Source organism: Salmo salar, chromosome ssa25, assembly GCF_905237065.1.
Source record: "Salmo salar chromosome ssa25, Ssal_v3.1, whole genome shotgun sequence".
NCBI classification, from domain to species: domain Eukaryota; kingdom Metazoa; phylum Chordata; class Actinopteri; order Salmoniformes; family Salmonidae; genus Salmo; species Salmo salar.
The window spans coordinates 27,485,187-27,513,020 of NC_059466.1; the positions used below are offsets into that span (position 1 = coordinate 27,485,187).

A 27,834-nucleotide genomic window follows, 5' to 3' on the forward strand; every position below is an offset into this window, starting at 1 on the left:
GTGTTGGAGTCGTGCCTGCCCGTGCAGTCATGAGTGAACAGGGAGTACAGGAGGGGACTGAGCACACACCCCTGAGCGGCCCCTGTGTTGAGGATCAGCGTGGCGGATGTGTTGTTACCTACCCTTACCCCCTGGGGGCAGCCCATCAGGAAGTCCAGGATCCAGTTGCAGAGGGAGGTGTTTAGTCCCAGGATTCTTAGCTTATTGATGAGCTTTGAGGGCACTATGGTGTTGAACGCTGAGCTGTAGTCAATGAATAGCATTCTCACATAGGTGTTCCTTTTGTCCAGGTGGGAAAGGGCAGTGTGGAGTGCAATAAAGAATGCATCATTGTGGATCTGTTAGTGCGGTATGCAAATTGTGAAATGCTATCACACACACCAAATAATTTTCTCATTTTGTAGTGCAGGGAATTACATCCCCAGAGTTGACTTCATTAGAGAAAAGATAACTCCTGCACACTCCTGCGAGATATTACCTCTGGCACATTGTTTATGGTTCCAAATTGTCATGTGTGCCAGAGTTATCTTTTCTCCAATGAAGTTGGAGAGACCGAGAGAGACACGTGTGGGGGGCTTCATGTGTACTGTAGCTTATGTGTAAGCTTAACTCCTTTAGTTTAATCAGACTAAGAGCAGAGTAAGGCCCAGAACACCGCTCTCCCTAAATCAAAATATGAGCATCATGCGTCACACACGTTCACATTCACAATGAAAGAGCTGAGCTCCTCCGGATATTTGAGTGTCCATTTAAAGCCTAGCTGTCACATTGATTCTAGGAACAGTATACCTGTGAATGACAAAACCCACACGTGACAAGGCCTTCCGACTGACTGTTGAGCGATAGCATGGAAGAATAACAAGTGATTGGATTCATATAGCACTTTTCTACCAACTGAGGTACTCAAAGCGCTTTACATAGTAGTCGGAAACACCTCATCCACCACCAATGTGTGGCACCAACCATTGGTGATGCATGGCGACCATTTTTGTGCCAGAACACTAATCATACATCAGCTAGAGAGTGATATATGCCATTTAGGAAGGAGGGGGATGATTAGGGGCCATGTTGGGATTTTAGCCATGACACCAGGGTTGATACCCCTACTCTTGGGATTTTTAATGACCACACAGAGTCAGGACACCCGTTTAACGTCCCATCCGAAAGATCGCACCCTACGTAGGGCCATGTCCCCTTCACTGCCATGGGACATTGGGACCTCCTGGCCCTCCAACACCACTAACAGCAGCATCTGGTCTCCCATCCAAGGACTGACCAGGACAAACCCTGCTCAGCTTCAGAGGCAAGCCAGCAGTGGGATGCAGGGTGTTATGCAGCTGGCTCGTATACACAATCTTGGCAATTTGGTAGTACTTCAGCAGTTTTCCTCCTGTTATGTCAGTCACTGACAGTCAATCAATTAGCCCATGTCAGCTAACATTTTATAGATTGCTAGCTAAGTTAGTCTAGCCATGTCACGCCTACTCCCACTCCGGTGCTCAACGTCGCCAGTCTGCTAACCACCGGTCCTGGCCATCATCATTACTCACACCTGCACCCCATCGTTACGACACCTGGACCTCATCATCACCTTGATTACTCCCCCTTTCTTTAGCCCTCAGTAGCCTCAGTCATTAGGCAGTATTAGTTTTGTTCACATTCTGTATGCCTCTCCTGTTTTGTTTATCTTCAAGATTCTTATTATTAAACTCACCTTCTGAACATGCTTCCTGACTCCCAGCATATACATTACAAGCCAGCTATCTGAACACTGTACAGTAGTAATCATGTCTGAATTAGAATCAAATCAAATTTTATTGGTCACAAACACGTGTTTAGCAGATGTTATTGCGAGTGTAGCGAAATGCTTGTGTTTCTAGCTCCAACAGTGCAGTAATATGTAACAATTTCACAACAATACACACAAATCTAAAGTAAAGGAATGGAATTAAGAATATATAAATATTTGGACAAGCAATGTCAGAGAGGCATAGACTAAGATACAGTAGGATAGAATATAGTATAAACATGAGATGAGTAATACAAAATATGTAAACATTATTAAAGTGACTAGTGTTCCATTTATTAAAGTGGCCAGTGATGTCAAGTCTATGTATATATGGCAGCAGCCTCTAATGTGCTAGTGATGGCTATTTAACTGTCTGATGGCCTTGAGATAGAAGCTGTTTTTTAGTCTCTCGGTCCCAGCTTTGATGTACCTGTACTGACCTCTCCTTCTGGATGATAGTGGGTTGAACAGGCAATGGCTCAGGTAGTTGGTGTCCTGGAGGGTAGGTAGTTTGCCCCCGGTGATGCGTTGGGCAGACTGCATCACCCTCTGGAGAGCCCTGCGGTTGCGGGCGGTGCAGTTGCCGAATCAGGCGGTGATACAGCCTGACAGGATGCTCTCAATTGTGCCTCAAAGTTTGTGAGGGTTTTAGGGCCAAGCCAAATTTCTTCAGCCTCCTGAGGTTGAAGAGGCACTGTTGCGCCTTCTTCACCACACTGTCTGTGTGGGTGGGCCATTTCAGTTTGTCAGTGATGTGTACGCAGAGGAAATTGAAGCTTTCCACCTTCTCCACTGTGGTCCCGTAGTGAATAGGGGGGTGCTCCCTCTGCTGTTTCCTGAAGTCCATGATCAGCTCCTTTGTTTTGTTGACGTTGAGTGAGAGGTTATTTTCCTGGCACCACACTCCCAGAGCCCTCACCTCCTCCCTGTAGGCTGTCTCGTCATTGTTGGTAATCAGGCCTATTACTGTTGTGTCGTCTGCAAACGTGATGATTGAGTTGGAGGCGTAGCCTACTGACCGGGCACACAGGGCACATGCCTAGGGGCTCTGACCTCCAGGGGGCACCATTGATTTTGTTAGTCACTCCCACTCAGATATCACATGAACATGGCATAAATCATGGCAAAATGTGTGGAACGGCAGGGGATATAACATTAAAACTGTAACATTTTCTCTCTATCCATTGCAAAATTTGTTGAATTGTATAACATTTGTAAAACACTTATGTTATGTCATGTTACGTAGTCTTAGCACCTTTTTTTCTAAGTGTGTATCTAGAACCTAAAAAGGTTATTTGGCTGTCCCCATAGGAAGAACCCTTTTTGGTTCCAGGTAGAACCCTTTTAGGTTTCATGTAGAGCCCTTTCTACATGGAACTCAAAAGGGTTCTGCCTGGAACCAAAAAGGGTTCTCCTATGGGGACCACCGGAAGAACCCTTTTGGAACCCTTTTTTTCTAAGAGTGAATGTAGCCCTTCAAGTAAAGTGTAACCATATTATCATAGGATTAAAATATAATCCTGACAAAGCACAGTAACTGTATATGTTTGTGATAATCTCACCACTCGTCTAACAGAGGACATGTAGAAACTATAGTATAAAACCAGACAAAGAGATGAGGACAGAGAACAGAACAGAAACGGTGAGAGGTTGAGTGCATATGTCTTCCTCTGAGGTACCCAGACCAGAGGCCTGTGGTGTAGAACAGAGGAAAGAGTAACACACACACACACACAGAGGCTTGGGGTATTGAACAGGCTGAGGGGGTGATTAGGAAGAACACTTAGTCAACAAACAAACTCACACACCCTGATGTTAGAGTGAGAGACTGAATAGAGACTAACCCTGAAGCGGTTGATCAGGTCATATCGGGTGAGCAGTTCGTACACCAGGAACTTTAATGCGTGTTCACTGCTGGCCTCGTGGAGCACAAACACATCAAAGGACCAGTTATCTACATCCTGTAAACAATAAGATGTCAGGGATGATGACAGCACAGAATTAAATAGAACACACATTGTGTTCTATAATAAAACACATATTGATTATCATCGCTATGAATGTCAGAATATGATGTCATGATAAAGTCTAAAATAGCTGTAAAATCAGGTACATCTTGTACAGATGTAATAAAGCCTTTATTCTGCAATGATTCTGCATGATATGACAGTTTATCTATTTAATGGTTTAGGATGTCATCATTCCTATCTCAAAGTGTAGCTTTCATTTCTCATAGGTCCGGTTTCCCGGACACAGATTCAGCAAGACAAGAGATTACCCATTGAGCAAGATTTTTTTGTCCAGGACTAGGCTGAATCTGTATCTGGGAAACCAGTCCCTAGTGTATGATGTATAATAGTAATAGTAATACTATAGTAATAGTAATAGTAATAGTAATATGACATATCAGGCACCTTCAAAGCAGCGATGGCAGCTGGAGGGTACGTCAGCCCAGCCATGTTAGATGTCCGTCTGTACATCCTGAAGATAGGTACACAACCATTAGGTGGTTAGACAACAGAACTGCGATGCACCCAGTGGGCAAAACGGGTTGAAATAATGTTATGATGAATACTGCTTGTAATGATTTTATTTCAATGAGTTTTGCCCACTGAGGCAGCTCCTGTACATGTACTTTGTATACATAGAAAACTGTACACACAGACAACAAACAACGGCTGATCATTTTAATTGTATTCTTCCCATTATGGTATCAAAATGCTACAGTCACATAATGCCACAATGCCTCAGTTTTCAACGATTACCAGTAATGGGATCAACAGTAATTGAATTTTTAAAAAGATTAAAGGCTTTTGAGCAGGCATTCTTTGCAGATTACGAATATTTTGGCATTGGACAGAACCGAACCAAAGGCTGGATGTTGAAAGGGGTGAGGGGAGGGATGAGACAGGGCTGTTAAATAAGGCCAAAGAAAGACTGTATTTGGGCTTTGGCAACAACAACAAAGAAAGGTGTGACATGTCGGAAGCCCAGCCAAGTTATCTCTGTTCTTCAAGTGGGCCTTGGTCAAAAGTAGTGCACTTTTTAGGGAATAGGTTGCAATTTGGGATGCATCCTACATCTAATTTATAAAAGAGAAGGAGAATCTGCCAGGCTGGGCTTTGACTGTATTCTCTTCTCTCGTCTCCTCTGAGAGTGTTTTCAGTCATAGACCAGTTCATTTTTCTCAGGGGAATCTGGGCTGAAGAGACCATACTCTCTGACACAGACATATTGTATAACTGTAAAGACAGATCTTACTATGGAATATGGACACACATTTTATAACTCAAATTCTAATGTTGTCCACAAAAGAAGAAACCATCCAAACCTGTTGTTTGACAAATTTGAATAATAAACTAAGCAATGTACATTCCAACTGTTGAACTGTGAATGCCTGCATTGTGGATTCCATTTTGGAATATTCATTTCAGGAGATACTGTAGCCTAGTAGTTGCCATGGAAATAAAAGTGAGACACAGGCCATAGCAACAGCTCTTGAGAAGATTTGAGACACATTGCTGAATATGATGTTTATGTATTCATGTTAGTGCCCACTGTAAGTAAGAATTCACTATTGACCATTTTTATTGACTGTCAGAATGACAATTAATACTATTAGACTACAAGCGAAAGCAATTGAGGGAAGCGCATTGCTCAATATTATTTATGTATTCATGTTTGTGCCCACTTACTGGAAGGTTTTTACGTGTTTCTTTTAAGAGCAACACAAGAAGTAATTCATAGGAGCTTCTAACAAAAGTGTTAATGGTTTGATGGTATGTTTTTTTTACTTATCTGTACTTAAATGTATCTGCATACTTATCAATATAGATAGCCTACTGTAATTCTTTGTTTATTTTCCCATATATCATAAAAGTACATCCTCCAGTACCTCTTGATGAAGAAGACTGTGTGTGTGTGTGTGTGTGTGTGTGTGTGTGTGTGTGTGTGTGTGTGTGTGTGTGTGTGTGTGTGTGTGTGTGTGTGTGTGTGTGTGTGTGTGTGTGTGTGTATCTGTGTATATGTTTGTACCTCTCGACAAAGATGCCAGCCTGCACGGCATGCACGATGCTCTTGAACCGTGGTTTCTCCTCGGGTCGTCTCCTGACCACGCCCATCTTCCTGGTGAAGGTCGAGGCCAGCCAATCCCGCACCTCCATTGGGACAGAGTCCGTCTGGATGTCACTGAGCTCATCCTCAGTGTCCAGAAGACGCCTGTGAGGGGGAGGGACAAGGGACAGTCAGACTCCAGGTCACTCGGAACACACAAATGTAACAGTCCCATACTACCTCATATTCACCTGTTACATACCTGTAACCCACCTGTAACAGTGTCACATTCCCTGTCATTCACTTTTTACCCATAAGTAGTATAGCTTACATTTCCTGCATAAGTATGCTAAATGTCACTCACACTAATAGCATGTACCGTAGCTAATAAAAGTGTAATTTGTTTCCATTGCTGACTGTGATGTGATGAGATGAGAGGCCAGGTCTTGTAAATGCCTGTTTACCTGTCTTGGTATGCAGCCCCTGAACCATCATCCTCACTATGTGATCCCCAGTAAATGTCATTCTGAAGGCTGAATGGACTTCTTAAGTGTTAACTGACAGGCTCTCTTTCCATTGCAATTTGTTTAGCTGAGGAAACAGCCTTGGTGAATTATTAACCGTAAAACAGATCATCAGCTGTAATGAGAAAGAAAATGTGGCCAATGAAGGAAAAGAGAGGCAGATATTTTGAATGTTGTGATTTTAGAATTTCAACATTAGGTTAGATACTAACGTAAGGAAATGAGGCTTACGGAATCACGATAAGGGTGCAGGACTTCCTTCTGCAAGTAATTATTCCGAAATTGTAAAACCGAGCTACCGTGAAAATAAATGATAATATATTATGATGATGGGAAATGCAATTACTACACAAACATGATTCAATCAAAGTCTTCATCCAAAATGGCACCCTATTCTTTTAATAGTGCACAAAGCCCATGTGCACAGATGTAGGGGAAGGGTTCTACATTGAACCCAAAAAGGTTCTACCTGGAACCAAAAAGGGTTCCACTACGGGGACATCTGAAGAACCGTTTTAGGTTTTTTCTAAGAGTGTACATAGTAAATAAGATGCCATTTGGGAAAGAGAGAGAGAGAGAGATGAGCTCTGCAATCAGACTACAGGCTATGCAACACCTGCTTATCACTGGAGAGCCCAACTGAGCTGACTCACTCTGCAGTCTGTATCAACAACTACAGCCACAACGACCCAGAATGAGAGGGATGTGTGGCTCAGTAAGACTTTAGTTTTAGTCTCCTCCATGGAGAGATGAAAAACTTCACACATGGAGTTTAAGAAGTAAAGTATGGAGTGCTCTTTTGAGTAATCGGACGTTCCCCCATGACGGGGGAGACACCCAAAGAGAATTGAGACACCCAGAGAGAAGTGAGACACCCAGAGAGAAGTGAGACACCCAGAGAGAATTGAGACACCCAGAGAGAAGTGAGACACCCAGAGAGAAGTGAGACACCCAGAGAGAAGTGAGACACCCAGAGAGAAGTGAGACACCCAGAGAGAACTGAAGGACTTTGATCAGCAGACACAAAGGCACAGTTGGCATAGGAAAAGTATCTTTCCAAACTGTTTTGAGCTAAGGCACCAAAACAGAGTAGTACTGCACTTGTGGTACTACACTGGTTGTACAGCACTCGATCTGTCAAGGAATTTGATAATCAGAATAGGTTACTATCTATGAGTACCATATTTTATGTGAGTTGTATTTGTGCAGCTATTTCCCATACCTTTAACGGTGCAGAGTGCAATATGTTTGATGTAGTCATGGAATTGAATTCAGCTAAAATGCACTCACCTGGTTTCATCAATATAGACTGCCTCTAGAACAGAGGCTGCATACTCTATATTCTTCCTCAGGTCCACCACATTCACTTCTCCTTTGTCTAGCTGCTTCACCAGGCATCTCAATCTGCAAAGAGGAAGTTCGATTCAAATTTCATCTTCATATATGAGCTCATGAACACTGGATAATGCATAGTACACGGAGCACAGTACTGTATGTCGATACAACTCGACAGTCTCTGAGCTGGTCTAGTCAAATCAAACGTTATTGGTTGGGTACACATATTTTTCAGATGTTATCGCAGGTGCAGCTAAATGCTTATGTTTCTAAGCTTCAACAGTGCAGTAATAGCTAACAATACACACAAATCCCCCCACAAACGCAATAAGGAAAGAAATTCCACAAATGAACTTTTAACAAAGGCACACCTGTAATTGAAATGCATTTCAGGTGACTACCTCATGAAGCCAAGAGTGTGCAAAGCTGTCATCAAGGCAAAGGGTGGCTACTTTGAAGAATCTAAAATATTTTTGGATTTGTTTAACACTTTTTTGGTTACTACATGATTCCATATGTGTTATTTCATAGTTTTGATGCCTTCACTATTATTCTACAATGAATAAAATAGTCAAAATAAAGAAAAATGTATATATTTCTTAAATTTCTTATTTTTTTTGGGGGGGGGTGTATTGTTTTGCATTGTTAGGTATTGCTGCACTGTATATAATGGTGTGAAATAGACAGTATGGACAATAAAATTTTGAGAAAAGGTGTGTACAGCATTAGTTATATAGAGCACCACAGTATGAGTCATAATACCCATAAATCCTAGCAGTCAAACAGGGAAATGGTTCCATTCATTTTTCCCATATGGGATTTTAGAATCACATAAAATAAGGGCTGTGTTTCGTGTAGGCTTACCCTGGTGTGACCTTTTGATAACCGTGTAAATCTCTCTCGGACAAGGCAACTTTTATCAATATATTCGCCTGGATTTACCTCCCACCCAAAATTAAATGCTAATGTGGCTATCATAAAGAACTACAAATGCCATGATGATCTAGACGAGACTGCCGAATCGAGGCAAAGGTAAGAATCTCTGCATTAACTATCTAATGTTAGATAAATGTAGTAATTCATAAATTGGCTTAAATGGACAATTCTGTGATCAGTCTTGTGCAAGTTTTAAACTGACACAAACTGTTAACAAAGGTCTCAGCTAGAGATGACGTGCAGGAGTTTGCAGGGATTTGTAGTCTTGCATGATGTCTACTTTGATGCTAATTAGCATTTGCGAACCTGAGAGTTAATGGAGCTGAATATATTGATAAAAGTCACCTTGTCGAAGAAAGATACACAGGGTTATCAAAACATCAGGCCAGGGTAAGCCTACACGAAACATAGCCCTTATTTTAAGTGTTCCTAAAATCTCCCATGGGAAAAAATCATGGTGAAAAATGATTGGAACAATTTCCCCGTTTTACCGCTAGGTTTTATGGGTATTATGACATCTCAACTGTGGGGTTCGAAAAAATAAAAATAATAATAAAATACACTGTTTAGCAGATGCTTTTATTCAAAGCACTCACAGTTATATGTGCATACATTTTAAGTACGGGTGATCCTAGGAGTCAAACCCACAACTCTGGCATTACAAGCACCATGTTCTACCAACTGAGCTACAAAGGACCAAGGACTAAGGGCACTATAGGATGAGCCTCGACTAGAACACAGTATATACATATGAAGTGGGTAAAACAGTATGTAAACATTATTCAAGTGTGTGTGTGTGTGTGTGTGTGTGTGTGTGTGTGTGTGTGTGTGTGTGTGTGTGTGTGTGTGTGTGTGTGTGTGTGTGTGTGTGTGTGCGTGCGTGCGTGTTAGACATCCAGAGAACTAGCACCACTGAACTCCAACTTTGATCAACAAAGCCCAGAAAGTCAGCGAAGCCTTTGGTTTTGGTCTCATACAGATCTTTAAATATTTACCACGGGACTAGTGCATCATTAAAAACAACAGGGGATTGACACTGTGCCATGGCTCGCCTCAGTGGGCACACAGACTATCACCAAACACCAGATGCCCAACCGACCAACCAACCCTCAGCAAAATGACTTGGTATGTGTCCCAAATGGCACCCTATTCCCCATATAGTGCACTACTTTTGACCATAGGGCCTGTAGTGCACTATATAGGGGATAGGGGGTGCCATTTGGGATGCAAACCTACTGTAAGATCCCTGCTGCAAGGCAAGACCATAAGAGGAGCATCTGTTTTCAATCTGAGGTGTTATTATGTGAAAATCTATAACAGAGGAGGATTCAGAAGTATTGAAGTGTTATTGACATGTGGTTTTATATGAACACATAATCCTAAAACCCAAGCTGTCAAAACAACAGGATCAACTGACTGAAAGCCAGGATACAATACAGAAAACACACACACACACGCAATACAGTACGGAAAATAACCAATGCATCTGCATACAAAGTGAGCAGGAGAAAGCCATTTATGAAGTGAGCAGAATGTATGTAGTAGAGAGACTGTGATAAGCCTTGGACTTTGTTGTGCCTTTACTGTGGGCTTGTTTGCCATATCATTTTTCTTCATTCTCTCTAGTCTTTCCTTCCTTTATGTCTTCAGAGGGGAAACACAGCAGGATACCGCTCTGCCAGTCAAGATGAGTGAGCCAAGTGCCAAGTCTATACTATTCTATCACAGGTGGCTGGTGGCAACTTCATTGGAGAGGACAGGCTCATAGAAATGGCTGGAATGGAGTAAATGGAATGGCATTGACATATCAAACACATGGTTTCCTAGTGCTGATACCATTCCATTCACTCCATTCCACCCATTATTATGATCCGTCCTCCCCTCACCAGCCTCCTGTGTATTATATTGTGCTCAGTATTAATTGAAAATCTGACTGACTACTATTGGCAAACTGCCACCCCCAGCATTGGCTTGTTTTGTGAGCTACAACAAGACAAACATCTAGGAGCGGCTCAAACATGGTGAACTCAGCCTACATTGACGTGCCCGTAAATAGTGACACCTGTTAAACCTAATAGTGGTCTGTAATATCAAAATATTTCAATACATGACTCTAATGAGGATGCAGAAAGTAAACATTTGTCTTGCATAATCAAGCTGTAGACAGCCGTCTCTTCCACATTGTCAACTGCCTGTGATATTACATCTACTGTTGCATTTAGCCTGATATAGTATCTGGTGCACTTTGGATGAGAGTGAGATGCAGCCAGGGTGAGAGTTGGCAACAGTCCCTCAAAACAACTGTCTCTCCAACTCACTTATCACACATTCAGTAGCAACAGGTTTCCACAGACCAGGGTCTGATTTCAAAAAGTGTCTCAGAGTAGGAGTGCAAGGGCAGGTCCCCCCTGTCTATATAATCATATGTACTATGATCTAAAAGGCTAAACTGATCCTAGATCAGCACACCTATTCTGAAACTCTTTGTGAATATTGTCACAGACACAGCGTTTAGACTACAGTTCGAAACCACTGAAACCATGGGAATAGTTCATGTGTAGTGGGTGGGGGAATAACAACAGGGCTATTCCCCCACAGTGTTTCCAGCCGTAGGTTTATCAATCATATGACCTTTTCCTCTGTCACTCCCCACAGCACTGGCCTGATGTCTTCCATCTCACACACCCTGGATTAGACCAATCACACAGCAGATAAATATAAATAGTGGCCCTGATTGGTGGATCTATCTGGGTCACAATAACACAACCTTGTCTTTGGAAGCAAGCGAAAATTACTTTTTCATGTGATTTCAGTATGTTTCAGTATAGATTAGCATATGATAAAGGATTCTGAATAAAGTGGCAGTATATTAATAGTTGAAACAGCCACAAAGGTAGCAGTATTGAGATATTTCTTAAGAAATAGAAAAAACATGGACTTTACAATGTTAAAGGGACTAAAGACAGGTCAAACATGTTACAACAAGTTCAGTTGTATAATCACGTGCCATATCTCTCGCAACAACTGGGTTGCTTATCTGAGTTCACATGAGCTCTTGGAATCTTTGTTTGACATTTTGGTCAAGTAGAAAACCTAAGACATCTGGACAACTCTCAGATGATGTTGTACAGTACCAATGTTTTAAACACTCACATACAGATGTAGGATCTTAATTTGATAACTATTTTGTTGATGAGAATTTTCCTGTACAGCAGGAAATGCAAACTTGTAGTATATTCAAGGCAGACTTGTCAGACTTGATTTGCCCTAACATGTAAAATGTATCAACCCCTACAAAAAATGCCCATCAATTATAATGCACATAATAATTCACATTTCCTGTTGCTGCATGATTATTTTCCTGCTGTAGCAAACTGGATCAAATTAAGATCCTACAGCTGCAGGATGCACCCCAAATTACACCCTATTCCCTACACAGTGCACAACATTTGACCACAGTCCTATGGCACTGGTCAAAAACTAGTGCACTATATAGGGAATAGGGTCCATTTGGGACACAACCATAGCCTTATCTTTGCTGACCAGGACTTCAACTCAGAGCTCAATATAATGACAAACTAACTCCATGTGTTGACCTATATTATCCTGTTACCGTGACTATGAAATAACCATAATACATATTTTGAGTATATTCGTCATAGCACTATATAGACTACAGTACATACTGTAAGAGGACCCTTGGGAACCTGTGTGAGGTTTTTAAAGAATGAAAATGAATTAAGTTAACAATTTGCCAGGGTCAGATTAAAATAGGCTTTATGTGAAACTGTATCGCCTTCAGGAACTTCCTTCTTAGCTGGGCCTCCAAGAAGTACAAACAAAGGCATAGGGGTTGTCTGATTTTAGCTGCATCCAACTGGACATGTCAGACCTACAAGAGAGCATTTTCCCATGAGTTAACTGTGTCCTCCTCCTTGGAAGGGGCTGATGCCGTCACCAGGGCCCAGACTGGGGTCCCAGAGGGCACAGTGACAGGGCTGGAATAGAGCTGGGGCACCCTGCCCTGCTCCTCTCTGCCGCCTGCTCTGCCAACCTCTCAGCCAGACTGATCCAACATTCCTCACCCCTGAAGATGGCACCCACAGGACTACTTTATGACCCGATAACGACCCGTTTCCAAGAAACAGCGGTGGATGATTGCTACTACATTTCATGTATGAAAAAAGAAAAAGTCCAGTATGCAGTATGTCTGCAGTATGTTGTCTGACTGTGAACTAGACTGATTTTGTGCATCATTTATTTCAACAAATAAACAGATCTGTACCCTGGTGGTGCCCCAGGCACACAGAGGCTAAATGAGAATGCATGTTGCTAAGAAATCCAAATGGCACCCTATTCCCTATTTAGTGCATTACTTTATGGGGTCATTTGGGATACTGCCACTGTGTTTGGGTGGTTGTCTGTAATGGCTCCTCAATAAACTAATTCCCATGCTTTCAGATTGTAAACAACATGGTCTCACAGAGGGGATCTATTGATGCCAATAAAAATAACATCCCTGTATGATACAGGCTATTACCAAAACAGAAATTTAGTTAATGTGTAATTTAATGTGTTGATCCATGAAAGAAACGTAATCAAAACAACCTACAGTACATTATACTTTGGAATGTTTTTGCTGTACAATTTCTTTTTTTGAAATAACACTTTGTAAGGGAAACAACCCAAACTCCGATGTAAGCTGGTGAGTTTTACAACTGGCTTACCATTCAAGGCTCCATCATTCTGACAAGTGAGTGGTTCCAGTGCTCTTGGTGGCTTTCCAATTCAGACGCTCAAGCTTTTTAAAACGGTCATTCACTGGCCTATAAACACACTTGGTGAGGACAGGCCCTTGTTGTGTTATGTTAGCACTGGTCTGAGCCTGGGCCTACTTTCTGCCTTCTACAGACCTGCAGGCCTCCTAACTGACACTGGGTCTCTCCAACTCAAACATGTTCACAGAACCTCTGGTAAAACCAAGCCGACAAAAGTAATCTGGTGTTGGTAGTGGTATGATTGACAGCCCTATAGATTTCAGTATAGGGACAGACAGACTCTCTAACTGAAACAGGGACTGTTCAACTCAAACATGTTCACAGGAATGGGGTTTAAAACAAGCTGACAAAAGCAATTTACATCCGATGTATGTTGCAGACATATGTTGCAGACCCTAACCATAACCCTTACCGTTAACCTGTCTTTAACCCTATCCATGCTATGTGACATATAGGCTAACTAGTATGTTATGATAAGTAATATGTCAGTTTGAGGATAATGGTTTATTTCATGTGTAAAAAAATAATACAACGAAATGAATTGTCACATACACCAGATAGCTGCAGTGAAATGTGTTGTTTTACAGGGTCAGCCATAGTAGTACAGCACCCCTGGAGTAAATTAGGGTTAAGTGCCTTGCTCAAGGTCACACCGACAATTTTTTCACCTTGTTGGCTACTGTGGCAACTAAAAGACTGAATTACAGTAACACATAGGCTACACATACAATAAACACATTTAAGTTAATAAGATTAGAAATAACAAATTGAACAATATCAAAAAGTATGGGAGTTAAGGCAGGAGAATGGAGGCAGGAGAATGGAGGCAGGAGAATGGAGGCAGGAGAATGGAGGCAGGAGAATGGAGGCAGGAAAATGGAGGCAGGAGAATGGAGGCAGGAGAATGGAGGCAGGAGAATGGAGGCAGGAAAATGGAGGCAGGAGAATGGAGGCAGGAAAATGGAGGCAGGAGAATGGAGGCAGGAAAATGGAGGCAGGAGAATGGAGGTAGAACGGTCAGAGGCGATGGAGGGAGGAGAATGGAGGCAGGAGAATGGAGGCAGGAGAATGGAGGTAGAACGGTCAGAGGCAATGGAGGCAGGAGAATGGAGGCAGGAGAATGGAGGCAGGAGAATGGAGGTAGAACGGTCAGAGGCGATGGAGGCAGGAGAATGGAGGCAGGAGAATGGAGGCAGGAGAATGGAGGTAGAACGGTCAGAGGCGATGGAGGGAGGAGAATGGAGGCAGGAGAATGGAGGCAGGAGAATGGAGGTAGAACGGTCAGAGGCGATGGAGGGAGGAGAATGGAGGCAGGAGAATGGAGGCAGGAGAATGGAGGTAGAACGGTCAGAGGCGATGGAGGGAGGAGAATGGAGGCAGGAGAATGGAGGTAGAACGGTCAGAGGCGATGGAGGGAGGAGAATGGAGGCAGGAGAATGGCGGTAGAACGGTCAGAGGCGATGAAGGGAGGAGAATAGAGGCAGGAGAATGGAGGTAGAACGGTCAGAGGCGATGGAGGGAGGAGAATGGAGGCAGGAGAATGGAGGTAGAACGGTCAGAGGCGATGGAGGGAGGAGGGACCGTCTATTACGTGACATTACGTGAGAATAGTTAAATGTCACTATTTTGACATTCTAATGAGACCAGGCAGTTATAACTAAACAATAAGGTATTTTCTCTGGCTTGCCACATTTTTCATAACTTCATTTTAGATAATATCACCCATATAACACACTTCTGGTTTATTCTGAATTGTAAACTGGCCTCTTGGGTGGTCCCTAAATGGATCTCACGTCTGTTCTAATCCTAGTTTGGCACAACAGACAGAGACAAAATCCTACACTCTGACCAGTATCTCTGTTGGACATCTCATCCTACAAGTCAACAGAGATTTCAGTTTCTCACAGGGCCAACAGAGGTTCCATAGTCTCACCATCCCTGGTTCCACCTCTGGTGGATGGTGACATCTTAGTTCAGTCGGTGTGACTAGAGGGTAATTACACCAGTCTCCTGGGTGATACATGATAAATCAGACTCCCTCATCTCTCTGTTATCATCCTGTTCTTCCCCTCCCCCCCCTCCTCCCTCCAGCCCTCCCTCACCTCTGTGTTATCAACCTCCTGTTCTATTTTGTTCTATATGTAATGGGAGGGCTAAGACTCCATAAACTCTCATTACATGAAGGATAACCTACTGCAAAGTACGACTGTAAATCCTGGCACGTCAACCACCCACACACACAAGCAGCAGTTCCCCATAATCCCATTATAGCAGATGACTATTCTGAGGGGTGCTGGCTGTGCTGTAAGTTGAAGAGCAGGCCATGGGGTCAGTGGTTTCAGAGTTGACACACACACACACACACACACACACACACACACACACACACACACACACACACACACACACACACACACACACACACACACACACACACACACACACACACACACACACACACACACACACGGCCATATGAAAAACAGATAATGCTCTCTCTGGGGAAAGTCAGAGGCCTCTCTCTCTCTGCTCAAAACCCTCTGTAGTCATCTTTGATGGAGATGGAAAGAGGTCATTTAACTGTTTGCCAGCCGTTTTCCTGACAGCTGAGGTGAATTATATCATAACACCAGACCCACACACACACACACACACACACACACACACACACACACACACACACACACACACACACACACACACACACACACACACACACACACACACACACACACACACACACACCAGACAGATCTCCTAACTGTGATGGTCAGACTGTAGCCATTTGAGATGGACAGGGAAGTACATTTATGTAGATCATATTTGGCTCGCAATTCCACAGCCATAGCCGAGACTCACAAGAAGTTACAGCTGGCTGCAGAAGTAGGTCAGAAGTTGGCGTTGTTATATACTTTGGTACTTTATTTCCAACCCAGATGATACACAAGGCCTGACGACAAGGGGAAACCAGACAGCTGTTTTCTGTTATACAATAGCAGAGCAAAATGTGCTTCATGTGTGCTAGGTTTAGTACAGGCATAAACCATGATCATCTCAAGTGGAGCCTGAACTGAACTTTTCTAACCACAGAGGGGAAACTATTCGCTCTTCGTCTTTCAAATCTCCAAAGAATGATATCAGTCTCAGCTCTGTCCCTGGCTAAATTAAGGAACTAATAACAAACTTAATTCAATAAAATTATCAATGTTGTTTTACAGTTTTGCAACAAAGGGTGATTTGAAGACCTGCCAAAAACAATACCCTAATTTTGTGAATTGTGCTGAGAAAATAGTTTTAATATGATCTTGGTCAAGCTTATCTACTTTGGTGTTTGAGATAGTGTCGATCTCCTGGACTGTTTTCTGTAGCTCTGAACCCTACACCCCTTTAGTCCCAGGATGCAGTCACAAAGGGTCACTGCTGTTTGGTGTGTGTGTGTGTGTGTGTGTGTGTGTGTGTGTGTGTGTGTGTGTGTGTGTGTGTGTGTGTGTGTGTGTGTGTGTGTGTGTGTGTGTGTATCCTGACCAACATGTTTGTTTGGTCCCTCTCGTCACACAGTAAACATCATGTTATTTATTCATCTGGGCCGCGTCCCATATGGCACCCTACTCCCTTTATAGTGCACTACTTTTATGGTCTCTGGTCAAAGTTAGTGCATTATATAGGGAATAGGGTGCCATTTGGGATACAGTATTTTCAGCCTTGATGATCCAGTACAGATGTCATGTTACCCCTCTAGTCCCTCTACTCTTTCTGTCTATCCACTGGGAATTGAAATGCAGCCTGGGATGTCAGTTGTTATACTGTACTATACTCACTTGGCAGAAACCTCAGAGATCAATTGGTAAACTCTGATTTACCACCCCAAAATACTGCCACACAAGGTCTATTTGCACCTCTACCGGATGGAAACTACAATAGTAATGGCTCTGCTCAATGCAAAGGCACTTACAAATGTAGATCCTTCAAACACCCTCAAACAGGGAAACAGATCCAAATCAAAAGGTGTTATCATGTGCTCCACTAAGGCAGTTATTTATCTTATAACTTGTCCTTGTGGTAAAAATGATGTGGGTAAAACGAAGCGTGAATTAAAAGTAAGGATCTCTGAGCATCGTAGCACCATCAGGTGCAATAACCCGACATACCCAGTTGTGGTCCACTTTTTGGAAGCAAACCACTCTATTTTGTTCCTTCGCTATTTCGGCATCGAACGCGTCACCCTGTCTAGGAGAGTGGGTGATCTTGACAATATATTGTTGAAACGAGAGGCTGCCTGGATCTTTAAAGACCCTTGCTCCCTTCAGTCTCAACGTAGACTTTGATCTGAGGCCATTCTTGTGATTATTGTGCTTTTCCTATTCATTGTAAATGTTTATAGGCCTATGTAGCAAATTGTATCTATGATCGTAGGTTATCCATTCATGCTTTTTATATGTTCTATTTATATCTGTAAATAAATCAATGAAATCAAGCCACTCCCAGCCATGATTACAGACACCTGTGTGTCCTTTCAAAGTATATAAACTAGTGACCCACAGTGTTTGTCATTATACCCTGATGAAGACAGTTTGTCTGTCGAAACGTTGGTTATTCAATTATTGTATCTGAGCTCCTAGTCTGCGCCTCTCCTTTTCTTTTTCAGTTGTAATACTGTAAACAAAAGATAGTGTGCCTCATTTCCAGTCCAGAGACATGGCTGTGTGTGTGTGTGTGTGTGTGTGTGTGTGTGTGTGTGTGTGTGTGTGTGTGTGTGTGTGTGTGTGTGTGTGTGTGTGTGTGTGTGTGTGTGTGTGTATGTGTGTGTGCATGTATGTATGAGTCAGAAAACAAGTCTTCCCAGCAGTATCAAAGCCTGGAAAGGGCTCGGGGGGCTAGCGGAGGATTAGGGCACCATGGGTTGACTAATGAACATGACAACCCCACAAGACCCCACAAGACTCCACAGGACCCACAAGACCCCACAGGACTCCACGAGACCCACAAGACCCCACAGGACCCCACAGGACTCCACGAGACCCACAAGACCCCACAAGACCCCACAGGACTCCACGAGACCCACAGGACCCCACAGGACTCCACGAGACCCACAAGACCCCACAGGACTCCACGAGACCCACAAGACCCCACAGGACTCCACGAGACCCACAAGACCCCACAGGACTCCAGGGGACCCCACGGGACCCCAGTACTCCACAAGACCCCACAGCAACCCACAGGACCCCACAAGACTTAAGGAAAATAGTCCCCCTCCATCTTATGGGGTCACTAGTTCAGTATGGGCTCAGGACTCAACAATCCAAGAAACATAAGCGACAATACCACCCAGATACACTTTGATTATGACCATGATGTAGAAGTATTTGGGAAATTACTGAGGTTCTCAAACTAGGACTGGACACCCCCACAGGACCCTGCTGGACCACCCGCAGTAGATCAAGGAGAAGAAGAAACATCAAAACAATACCACTCAGATTACAGTCTATATTCATTTCCATGGTGGAATCTATTCATAGATGTGACTTGGGAAATTACAGCTTTTTCCAAACCCAGTCCTGACTGACAGAGCAGAGGCATCCATCCTGAACAATGTGAGAGCGCCTCCCCTCATAGTCCTGAGAAACACGTGCCTTCATTTTGTCAGACTATGTCAGACTCAGCGCAGATTAATTCTGAACAATGTGAGAACACTTCCTACCCCTGAGAAACAAGTGGTTTAAAACATCTTTAAAACAGCAGTTCATGAAGCGAAGTAGCTGCTAAATATTGATGTGCCCTGACTAACTCTGTAAGAGCAGAGCAGAGCGAGGGACCTGTTACACAGCTGCATTTCTTTACCAGCCCTTTCTCCTTCCCTCTCTCCTTCCTTCCAGCCCTCCTTTCCTCCCTCCCGTTTTACATGCTAAGAAGCTATTAGCAACCTGCGTCTAATAACCATCAGGGCCAATGAACCATGCCACAATGTTCTGCTTTTAATGACCGTCGAACCACAACAGAGACAGACAGGAGTAGTTAGTACACTCCACTTCCTACTCCTTAGAACACACACACACACACACACACACACACACACACACACACACACACACACACACACACACACACACACACACACACACACACACACACACGCACACGCACACACACACACACACACACACACACACAGATATTGGAGGGTGTGCTATAACAGCGAGAGAGAGCTCTGGGAATTATAATCCAGCCATGAGATAGGACTATGATTACTGCAACAACATAGCTTGTGTAGTTAAGCCAACGGAACTGACACAGTCCGGATCATTAGGCAGAAACAGTAGGCAGGTGAAACAGCCTTTAATATGATCCTTCACACTCCACAGGAGCAGGAGCAGGAGCAGGAGCAGGAGCAAGACAGACAAGACAGGCAGGATAGAGAGAGAGGCAGGTAGGTTGAGAGACCACACTAGTAGTTTGATATGATCCTTCACCCTCAACAAGAGCAGCACAGGAAAGAGAAGCAGAAGAGAGGCAGGTACAGTAGGTAGAGAGACCTATTAGTAGTAGTTTCCTGGGGACGGACAGTTGCTCTTTCTGTCTTACCTGAAGACGGGTCTGTGGAGAAGCTTCCTCTTGATCGTGACATACTCTTCCATTTAAAGTGTGAGTCCAGACTGGGCTGGGGATAGGAGCAGGGAGCTCTGTGTGAGGCTGGGCTGTCCCCAGCTGCTCCTCTCCTCACGTTGCACTGTACTGCTCTGAGACAACTGGTCCTGCCTGGTCCCTGCTAGTCCCCCTAGTCCCTGGTCCTGCCCTCTCCCTCCCTCTCTCTCTCTCTCCTCTCTCTTTCCCTTTCTCTACTCCCTTTCTCTGCTCTCTCTAACAGACCAATGAGAAAGGCCATAGAGGACACATCACAGTGTTGCTCTCCTAGTCTCAGACAGAGAGGAGGAGAGAGCCAGGGGAACAATCCCAAACAACCACAAACAGGTAATCAAAAGAACCCAAAAGTATCCAAAATAACCCCAAAGTACCCAAAACAACCACAATAAAATCCCAAACTGGTACCTCTGGACTCCTGTGTGTGTGTGTGTGTGTGTGTGTGTGTGTGTGTGTGTGTGTGTGTGTGTGTGTGTGTGTGTGTGTGTGTGTGTGTGTGTGTGTGTGTGTGTGTGTGTGTGTGTGTGAGAGCAATAGAACAGTTCCATCGACAGAAGAGATTTAGAACCCTGCAGCAGCCCCCTTATCACCCAACTTCATCACATTCCGAATGTTTTGGGGTCTGCTGCCGCAGATTTTTTTAAACAAGTTGTTAAGCAAATGTTCTGTATAGAAATTAATGAAGATGGATAGAGGCTGGTCAGAGGGGCTGGCTAAACATCAAGACATGGTCATTAAATCACAATATGTCTTTTATTTTGCCAGGATGATGTGTGGATGGTGCAATGCAGAGCAAAGTACAGTATAGTAGCGTAGAGTAGAGTACAGTAGAGTAGTGTAAAGTACAGTAGAATAAAGTAGCGTAGAGTACAGTAGAGTAAAGTACCGTAAAGTACAGTAGGGTAAAGTAGCGTAAAGTAAAGTAGCGTAAAGTAGCGTAAAGTACAGTACAGTAGAGTAAAGTAGCGTAAAGTAGCGTAAAGTAGCGTAAAGTACAGTACAGTAAAGTAGAGTAAAGTAAAGTAGCGTAAAGTACAGTACAGTAGAGTAAAGTAGCGTAAAGTATAGTAAAGTAGCGTAAAGTACAGTACAGTAGAGTAAAGTAGCGTAAAGTACAGTACAGTAAAGTAGAGTAAAGTAGCCTAAAGTATAGTAAAGTAGCGTAAAGTACAGTACAGTAGAGTAAAGTATCGTAGAGTAGAGTAAGGGAGTTGGGAATGTGTGTGTCCGTATGTATGTGTGTGTGTAGGGGGACCACAGAGCGGCGGGAGGCCCTGTGGTGCTTTAATAGACAGAAGATATGGTTGTTTAACTTACTGTATGTGAAGTTGAGACACGCTTTCTCACCCCAACCCAGCTGGAGGAAACTGATGATAAACATCACCAACACTGGGGATGTTTCCAAATGGCACCCTATTCCCTACATAGTGCAATACATTTGATCAAAGCCCTATGGTCCTGGTCAAATGTAGTGCACTATATAGGGAATATGGTGCCATTTGGGACTCTGTGAGGGCCATTCCTCCTGGAGGTGGAAACAAACACTCAAACACTATCATCTGATGGAAGACAACCCTCACACACAGACACACATACACACACACACACACACACACACACACACACACACACACACACACACACACACACACACACACACACACACACACACACACACACACACACACATACACAAATGTGGGTTTTGGGGTAAAAGCAAGCAACAGTCCAACAAGAAGTCTCAACTTCAGGAAAATACCATCATTGACAAATACATTGTGTTACACAAAATCAGACAAGTACCAACTTGTCTGTCACTCAAATACTGATTGATTATATTATTTGACTGTATTCAAAATGAGCTTGCCAAACCGAAATGATTATGCCAAAAAATGTAAGTCATTCAGGTGAATCAACTTTACACTACAAATTGAAAACAACACGGCCATAAACAACACTTATTTTGTCAACAATTCATCAGTCAGTAAATCAACAATTTTCCCACACATATCGAGGTGTTCTAACGAGTGGGTGCGCTTTAAAACAGTTACCTGTCCAAAATTGTAAATCTGTAACGTAACTTTTGGATTACCCAAACTCAGTAACGTAATCTGATTACATTCTGTTACTTTTAGATTACTTTCCCCTTAAGAAATACATAACTGGCCATACATGGATGTTACATTTTACTTTATATGTTGGTTATGTATGCTTCTTCTAACCCATTGCTTTCTACTACATATAATAATACAATTAAATATGGAAGTATAAATTAGTCAATTTTTTTTACCTGAGCATAACCAGAAAAGTACAGGACTTTTTATCCAGCCCTACTCTGTTGTTTATGATTTTGTTGTCATGGAGGACTGATTGGGCTCGTTGATTCGAGATGAAAAAATAAATGCTGCACTCATGGAATGGCAAGCTTTGAGCACTGAAGTAGCGTAAAGTATAGTACTATTCACTGACAGTTGAACTATGCTCATTCTTCAAGAAACAATGGATATACAGTACCAGTCAAAAGTTTGGATCTACCTACTCATTCAAGGTTTTTCTTTATTTTTACTATTTTCTACATTGTAAAATAATAGTGAAGACCTCAAAACTATGAAATAACACCTATGAAATCATGTGGTAACCCAAAAATATTTTTGATTCTTCAAAGTATCCCCCTTTGCCTTGATGACAGCTTTGCACACTCTTGGCATTCTCTCAACCAGCTTCACCTGGAATGCTTTTCCAACAGTCTTGAAGGAGTTCCCACATATGCTGAACACTTGTTGGCTGCTTTTCCTTCACTCTGCGGTCCAACTCATTCCAAACCTTCTCATTTGGGTTGAGGTTGGGTGATTGTGGAGGCCAGGTCATCTGATGCAGCACTCCATCACTCTCCTTCTTGGTCTTATAGCCCTTACACAGCCTGAATGTGTGTTGGGTCATTGTCCTGTTGAAAAACAAATGATAGTCCCACTAAGCGCAAACCAGATGGGATGGCATATCGCTGTAGAATGCTGTGGTAGCCATGCTGGTTAAGTGTGCTTTGAATTCTAAGTAAATCACTAACACTGTCACCAGCAAAGCACCCCCACACCTCCTCCCCCATGCTTCACGGTGGGAACCACACATGCGGAGATCATCCATTTACCTACTCTGCATCTCACAAAGACACAGCGATTGGAAATGAAAATTTCCACTTTGGAAAATCTCCACTTTGGAAAATCTCCACTTTGAACCAGATTTCCACTGGTCAAATGTCCATTGCTCATGTTTCTTGGCCCAAGCAAGTCTCTCCTTCTTATTGGTGTTGTTTAGTCGTGGTTTCTTGGCAGCAATTCGACCATGAAGGCCTGATTCACGCAGTCTTCTCTGAACAGTTGATGTTGAGATGTGTATGTTACTTGAACTCTGTGAAGCATTTATTTGGGCTGCAATCTGAGGTGCAGTTAACTCTAATGAATTTATCCGCTGCAGCAGAGGTAACTCTGGGTCTTCCTTTCCTGTGGTGGTCCTCATGAGAGCCAGTTTCATCACAGCGCTTGATGGTTTTTGCAACTGCACTTGAAGAAACGTTCAAAGTTCTTGAAATTTTCTACCTTGCCTGACCTTCATGTCTTAAATGATGGACTGTCGATTTCTCTTTGCTTATTTGAGCTGTTCTTGCCATAATATGGGCTTGGTCTTTTACCAAGTAGGGCTATCTTCTGTATACTAAATTGTCCCAACACAACTGTTCGGCTCAAACGCATTAAGAATGAAAGAAATTCCAGAAATTAACTTTCAACAAGGCACACCGGTTAATAGAAATGCATTCCAGGTGACTACCTCATGAAGCTGGTTGAGAGAATGCCAAGAGTGTGCAAAGCTGTCATCAAGGCAGAGGGTGGCTACTTTGAATAATCTCAAATATAAAATATATTTTTGGTTACCACATCATTCCATGTTTGTTATTTCATAGTTTTCATGTCTTCACTATTATTCTACAATGTAGAAAATAGTACAAATAAAGAAAAACACTTGAATGAATTAATTTCTAAGCAAACGGCTGGAGGTAGAGCTTTCTCCTATAGAGCTCCATTTTTATGGAATGGTCTGCCTACCAATGTGAGAGACGCAGACTCAGTCTCAACCTTTAAGTCTTTACTGAAGACTTATCTCTTCAGTAGGTCCTATGGTTAAGTATAGTCTGGCCCAGGAGTGTGAAGGTGAACGGAAAGGCTGGAGCAACGAACCGCCCTTGCTGTCTCTGCCTTGCCGGTTCCCCTCTTTCCACTGGGATTCTCTGCCTCTAACCCTTTTACAGGGGCTGAATCACTGGCTTACTGGTGTTCTTCCATGCCGTCCGTCACTTGAGTGGGTTTAGTCACTGACGTGGTCTTCCTGTCTGGGTTGGCGCCCCCCCTTGGGTTGTTTATGAACATTTTAACATTTTAACATCTTGACCATGTTCTGTTATAATATCCACCCTGCACAGCCAGAAGAGGACTGGCCACCCCTCATAGCCTGGTTCCTCTCTAGGTTTCTTCCTAGGTTTTTGGCCTTTCTAGGGAGTTTTTCCTAGGGAGTTTTTCCTAGCCACCGTGCTTCTTTCACATGCTTTGCTTGCTGTTTGGGGTTTTAGGCTGGGTTTCTGTACAGCACTTTGAGATATCAGCTGATGTACGAAGGGCTATATAAAAATAAATTTGATTTGATTGATTTGAATGAGTAGCTGTGTCCAAACTTTTACAGTTGAAGTCGGAAGTTTACATATACTTAGGTTGGAGTCATTTAAAGTCATTTTTCAACCATTCCTCAAATGTATTGTTAACAGAGTATAGTTTTGGCAAGTCGGTTAGGACATCTACTTTGTGCATGACACAAGTAATTTTTCCAACAATTGTTTACAGACAGATTATTTCATTTATAATTCACTGTATCACAATTCCAGTGGGTCAGAAGTTAACATACACTAAGTTGACTGTGCCTTTAAACAGCTTGGAAAATTCCAGAAAATGATCTCATGGCTTTAGAAGCTTCTGATAGGCTAATTGACATCATTTGAGTCAATTGGAGGTGTACATGTGGATGTATTTCAAGGCCTACCTTCAAACTCAGTGCCTCTTTGCTTGACATCATGTGAAAATCAAAAGAAATCAGCCAAAACCTCAGAAAGTAAATTGTAGACCTCCACAAGTCTGGTTCATCCTTGGGAGCAATTTCCAAATGTCTGAAGGTACCACGTTTATCTGTACAAACAATAGTACGCAAGTATAAACACCATGGGACCACGCAGCCGTCATACCGCTCAGGAAGGAGACGTGTTCTGTCTCCTAGAGATGAACGTACTTTGGTGCGAAAAGCGCAAATCAATCCCAGAACAACAGTAAAGGACCTTGTGAATATACTGGAGGAAACAGGCACAAAGTATCTATATCCACAGTAAAACGAGTCCTATATCGACATAACCTGAAAGGCCGCTCAGCAAGGAAGAAGCCACTGCTCCAAAACCGCCATAAAAAAGCCAGACTCCGGTTTGCAACTGCACATGGGGACAAAGATTGTTCTTTTTGGAGAAATGTCCTCTGGTCTGATGAAACAAAAATAGAACTGTTTGCCCATAATGACCATTGTTATGTTTGGAGGAAAAAGGGGGTCGCTTGCAAGCCGAAGAACACCATCCCAACCATCATGCGCGGGGGTGGCAGCATCATGTTGTGGGGGTGCTTTGCTGAGAAGGGACTGGTGCACTTCACAAAATAGATGGCATCATGAGGCAGGAAAATTATGTAGATATATTGAAGCAACATCTCAAGACATCAATCAGGAAGTTCAAACTTGGTCGCAAATGGGTCTTCCAAATGGACAATGACCCCAAGCATACTTCCAAAGTTGTGGCAAAATGGCTTAAGGACAACAAAGCCAAGGCATTGGAGTGGCCATCACAAAGCCCTGACCTCAATCCTATAGAAAATTTGTGGGCAGAACTGAAAAACCGTGTGCGAGCAAGAAGGCCTACAAACCTGACTCAGTTACACCAGCTCTGTCAGGAGGAATGGGCCAAAATTCACCCAACTTATTGTAGGAAGCTTGTGGAAGACTACCCGAAACGTTTGACCCAAGTTAAACAATTTAAAGGCGATGCTACCAAATACTAATTGAGTGTATGTTAACTTCTGACCCACTGGGAATGTGATGAAAGAAATATAAGCTGAAATAAATCATTCTCTTTACTATTATTCTGACATTTCACATTCTTAAAATGAAGTGGTGATCCTAACTGACCTAAAACAGGGAATTTTTACTAGGATTAAATGTCAGCAATTGTGAAAAACTGAGTTTAAATGTATTTGGCTAAGGTGTATGTAAACTTCCGACTTCAACTGTATATAAATATAATTTATACGTCCAAAAATGGATGTAGCAACTACAGATTTCCCCTTCAAGCCTATCAAAAGTGTGCAAGTTTGAGCATGTGTCCATTAGACCCCACTTTTATTCCATAGGCTGGGATCCGCACTATGCAGCTGTTGCAAGAGCATATTTTCACTGGCTGTCCACTGGTTTCAAAAACAATGATTGATAGGCAGCTTAAACTTCTTGAATTCAACCATTATTGGGTTCAAATACACAATTAGATTTGTGAACTGTCATCCACAACAACCACAATCTGTAAGGCGCAAAGCCAAATGAGAGAGCAGCAGCGTGATTCACATAAATGCGCTATGTAGATATCAATAATAAGTTATATCCGTATAATCGTAGACTACACCACTGCTGTCATCCTTACTTCCAAGCGTAGATTAAAGTTGGATAATCCTTGGATGCTGACAGCAGTCCCACCATTGGAAGATATATCTTGGACTGTAGCCTACAAAAGCCTATTCCTGCTCTTTTCCCGCGGTCCATCAAACACTTTTTGTGTGTCATCATAGGGGTCTCTGTCTTGTGGTCAGTCTCGCTCAGATGGAACAATCTTAAACTTGCACCTTTTTTCAAAACTGATTTGAATGTCATTGAGACTACAGAGAAGTGTGAAAGATTTTTTTTGCAAACATCCTTTCTGAATTTAAAAGTAATCCTTGAAGTAATCTAGTTTTGTCAAAAGTATCTGTAATCTGATTACAATATTTTTGCTGGTAACGTAACGGATTAGAGTTACCGTTCTTCTGTAATCCCTTACATGTAACAGATTACATGTAATCCGTTACTCCCCGACCCTGCTATTCAAGCACTACCAAGCCATTTTCCTGTCAGCTTGGATCTAATCATGTCTTCAGCATGAGGAAACACTTGACGAAAGCAGGGGGAAGAGGAAAGCTGTTTCAAAAAAAAGAAGGCAGATGTTAGAGAGAGATACTGTACTACTCTACCAGGCCTAATAGTCGCAACAACTGACACTATTTCGCAGGTTATATCAAGCTATAACAGACAGAACATATTCCAGGCTATACCTGACCTGACACGATATCACGTGACAAAACTTAACAAGATGCAACAAGTGTTCACATAATCTTGGAATGCAGAATCAAACCTTGCATGCCCTAGCTAGCTATTTGATTTTACATGTTAACAGTCTGTCATGAGAGACTATTGTTCTTTTGAAATGGCATTGGGTTAGGTTGCTTTGGGTCTTTCAACACAATTGCCTGTTGTCCGGGAGGGAAGGAACTAAGAAACTCACTTCAGCGCTTAACATCAAAGAGTGGAAAATATGTACTGGCACCACAATGACTTACGCAACTCTTCTAAACTTGAAAAGCTAAACATGATAGGTTCTAAAAGAAGTGAAACTCTCCATAAATGT

At 42.7% G+C, this 27,834-nt stretch overlaps 1 protein-coding gene and 1 long non-coding RNA gene across 3 annotated transcripts in view; one reads left to right on the forward strand and one right to left on the reverse strand.

Moving 5' to 3' along the window:
- The window catches only part of LOC106586468 (calcium/calmodulin-dependent 3',5'-cyclic nucleotide phosphodiesterase 1A), a 56,363-nt gene that overhangs the window by 13,806 nt on the left and 14,723 nt on the right, over nt 1-27,834 (reverse strand). The window contains exons 1-5 of one of the 2 annotated variants that reach the window (XM_014173817.2): nt 19,995-20,182; nt 7,657-7,770; nt 5,825-6,007; nt 4,204-4,270; nt 3,634-3,750 (exon numbers count right to left, since the gene is read on the reverse strand). In XM_014173817.2, coding sequence (XP_014029292.1) covers nt 3,634-3,750; nt 4,204-4,270; nt 5,825-6,007; nt 7,657-7,770; nt 19,995-20,047 — 534 coding nt within the window. In that variant the 5' untranslated portion in view covers nt 20,048-20,182. Of the gene's footprint in view, nt 1-3,633; nt 3,751-4,203; nt 4,271-5,824; nt 6,008-7,656; nt 7,771-19,994; nt 20,183-27,834 lie in introns of those variants that run through there. The other variant, XM_014173816.2, reaches the window with a different exon arrangement.
- On the forward strand, nt 5,261-5,909 carry LOC106586469 (uncharacterized). The gene is made up of 3 exons (XR_001324201.1): nt 5,261-5,348; nt 5,513-5,568; nt 5,837-5,909. It is a non-coding gene; the product is annotated as an uncharacterized lncRNA (long non-coding RNA).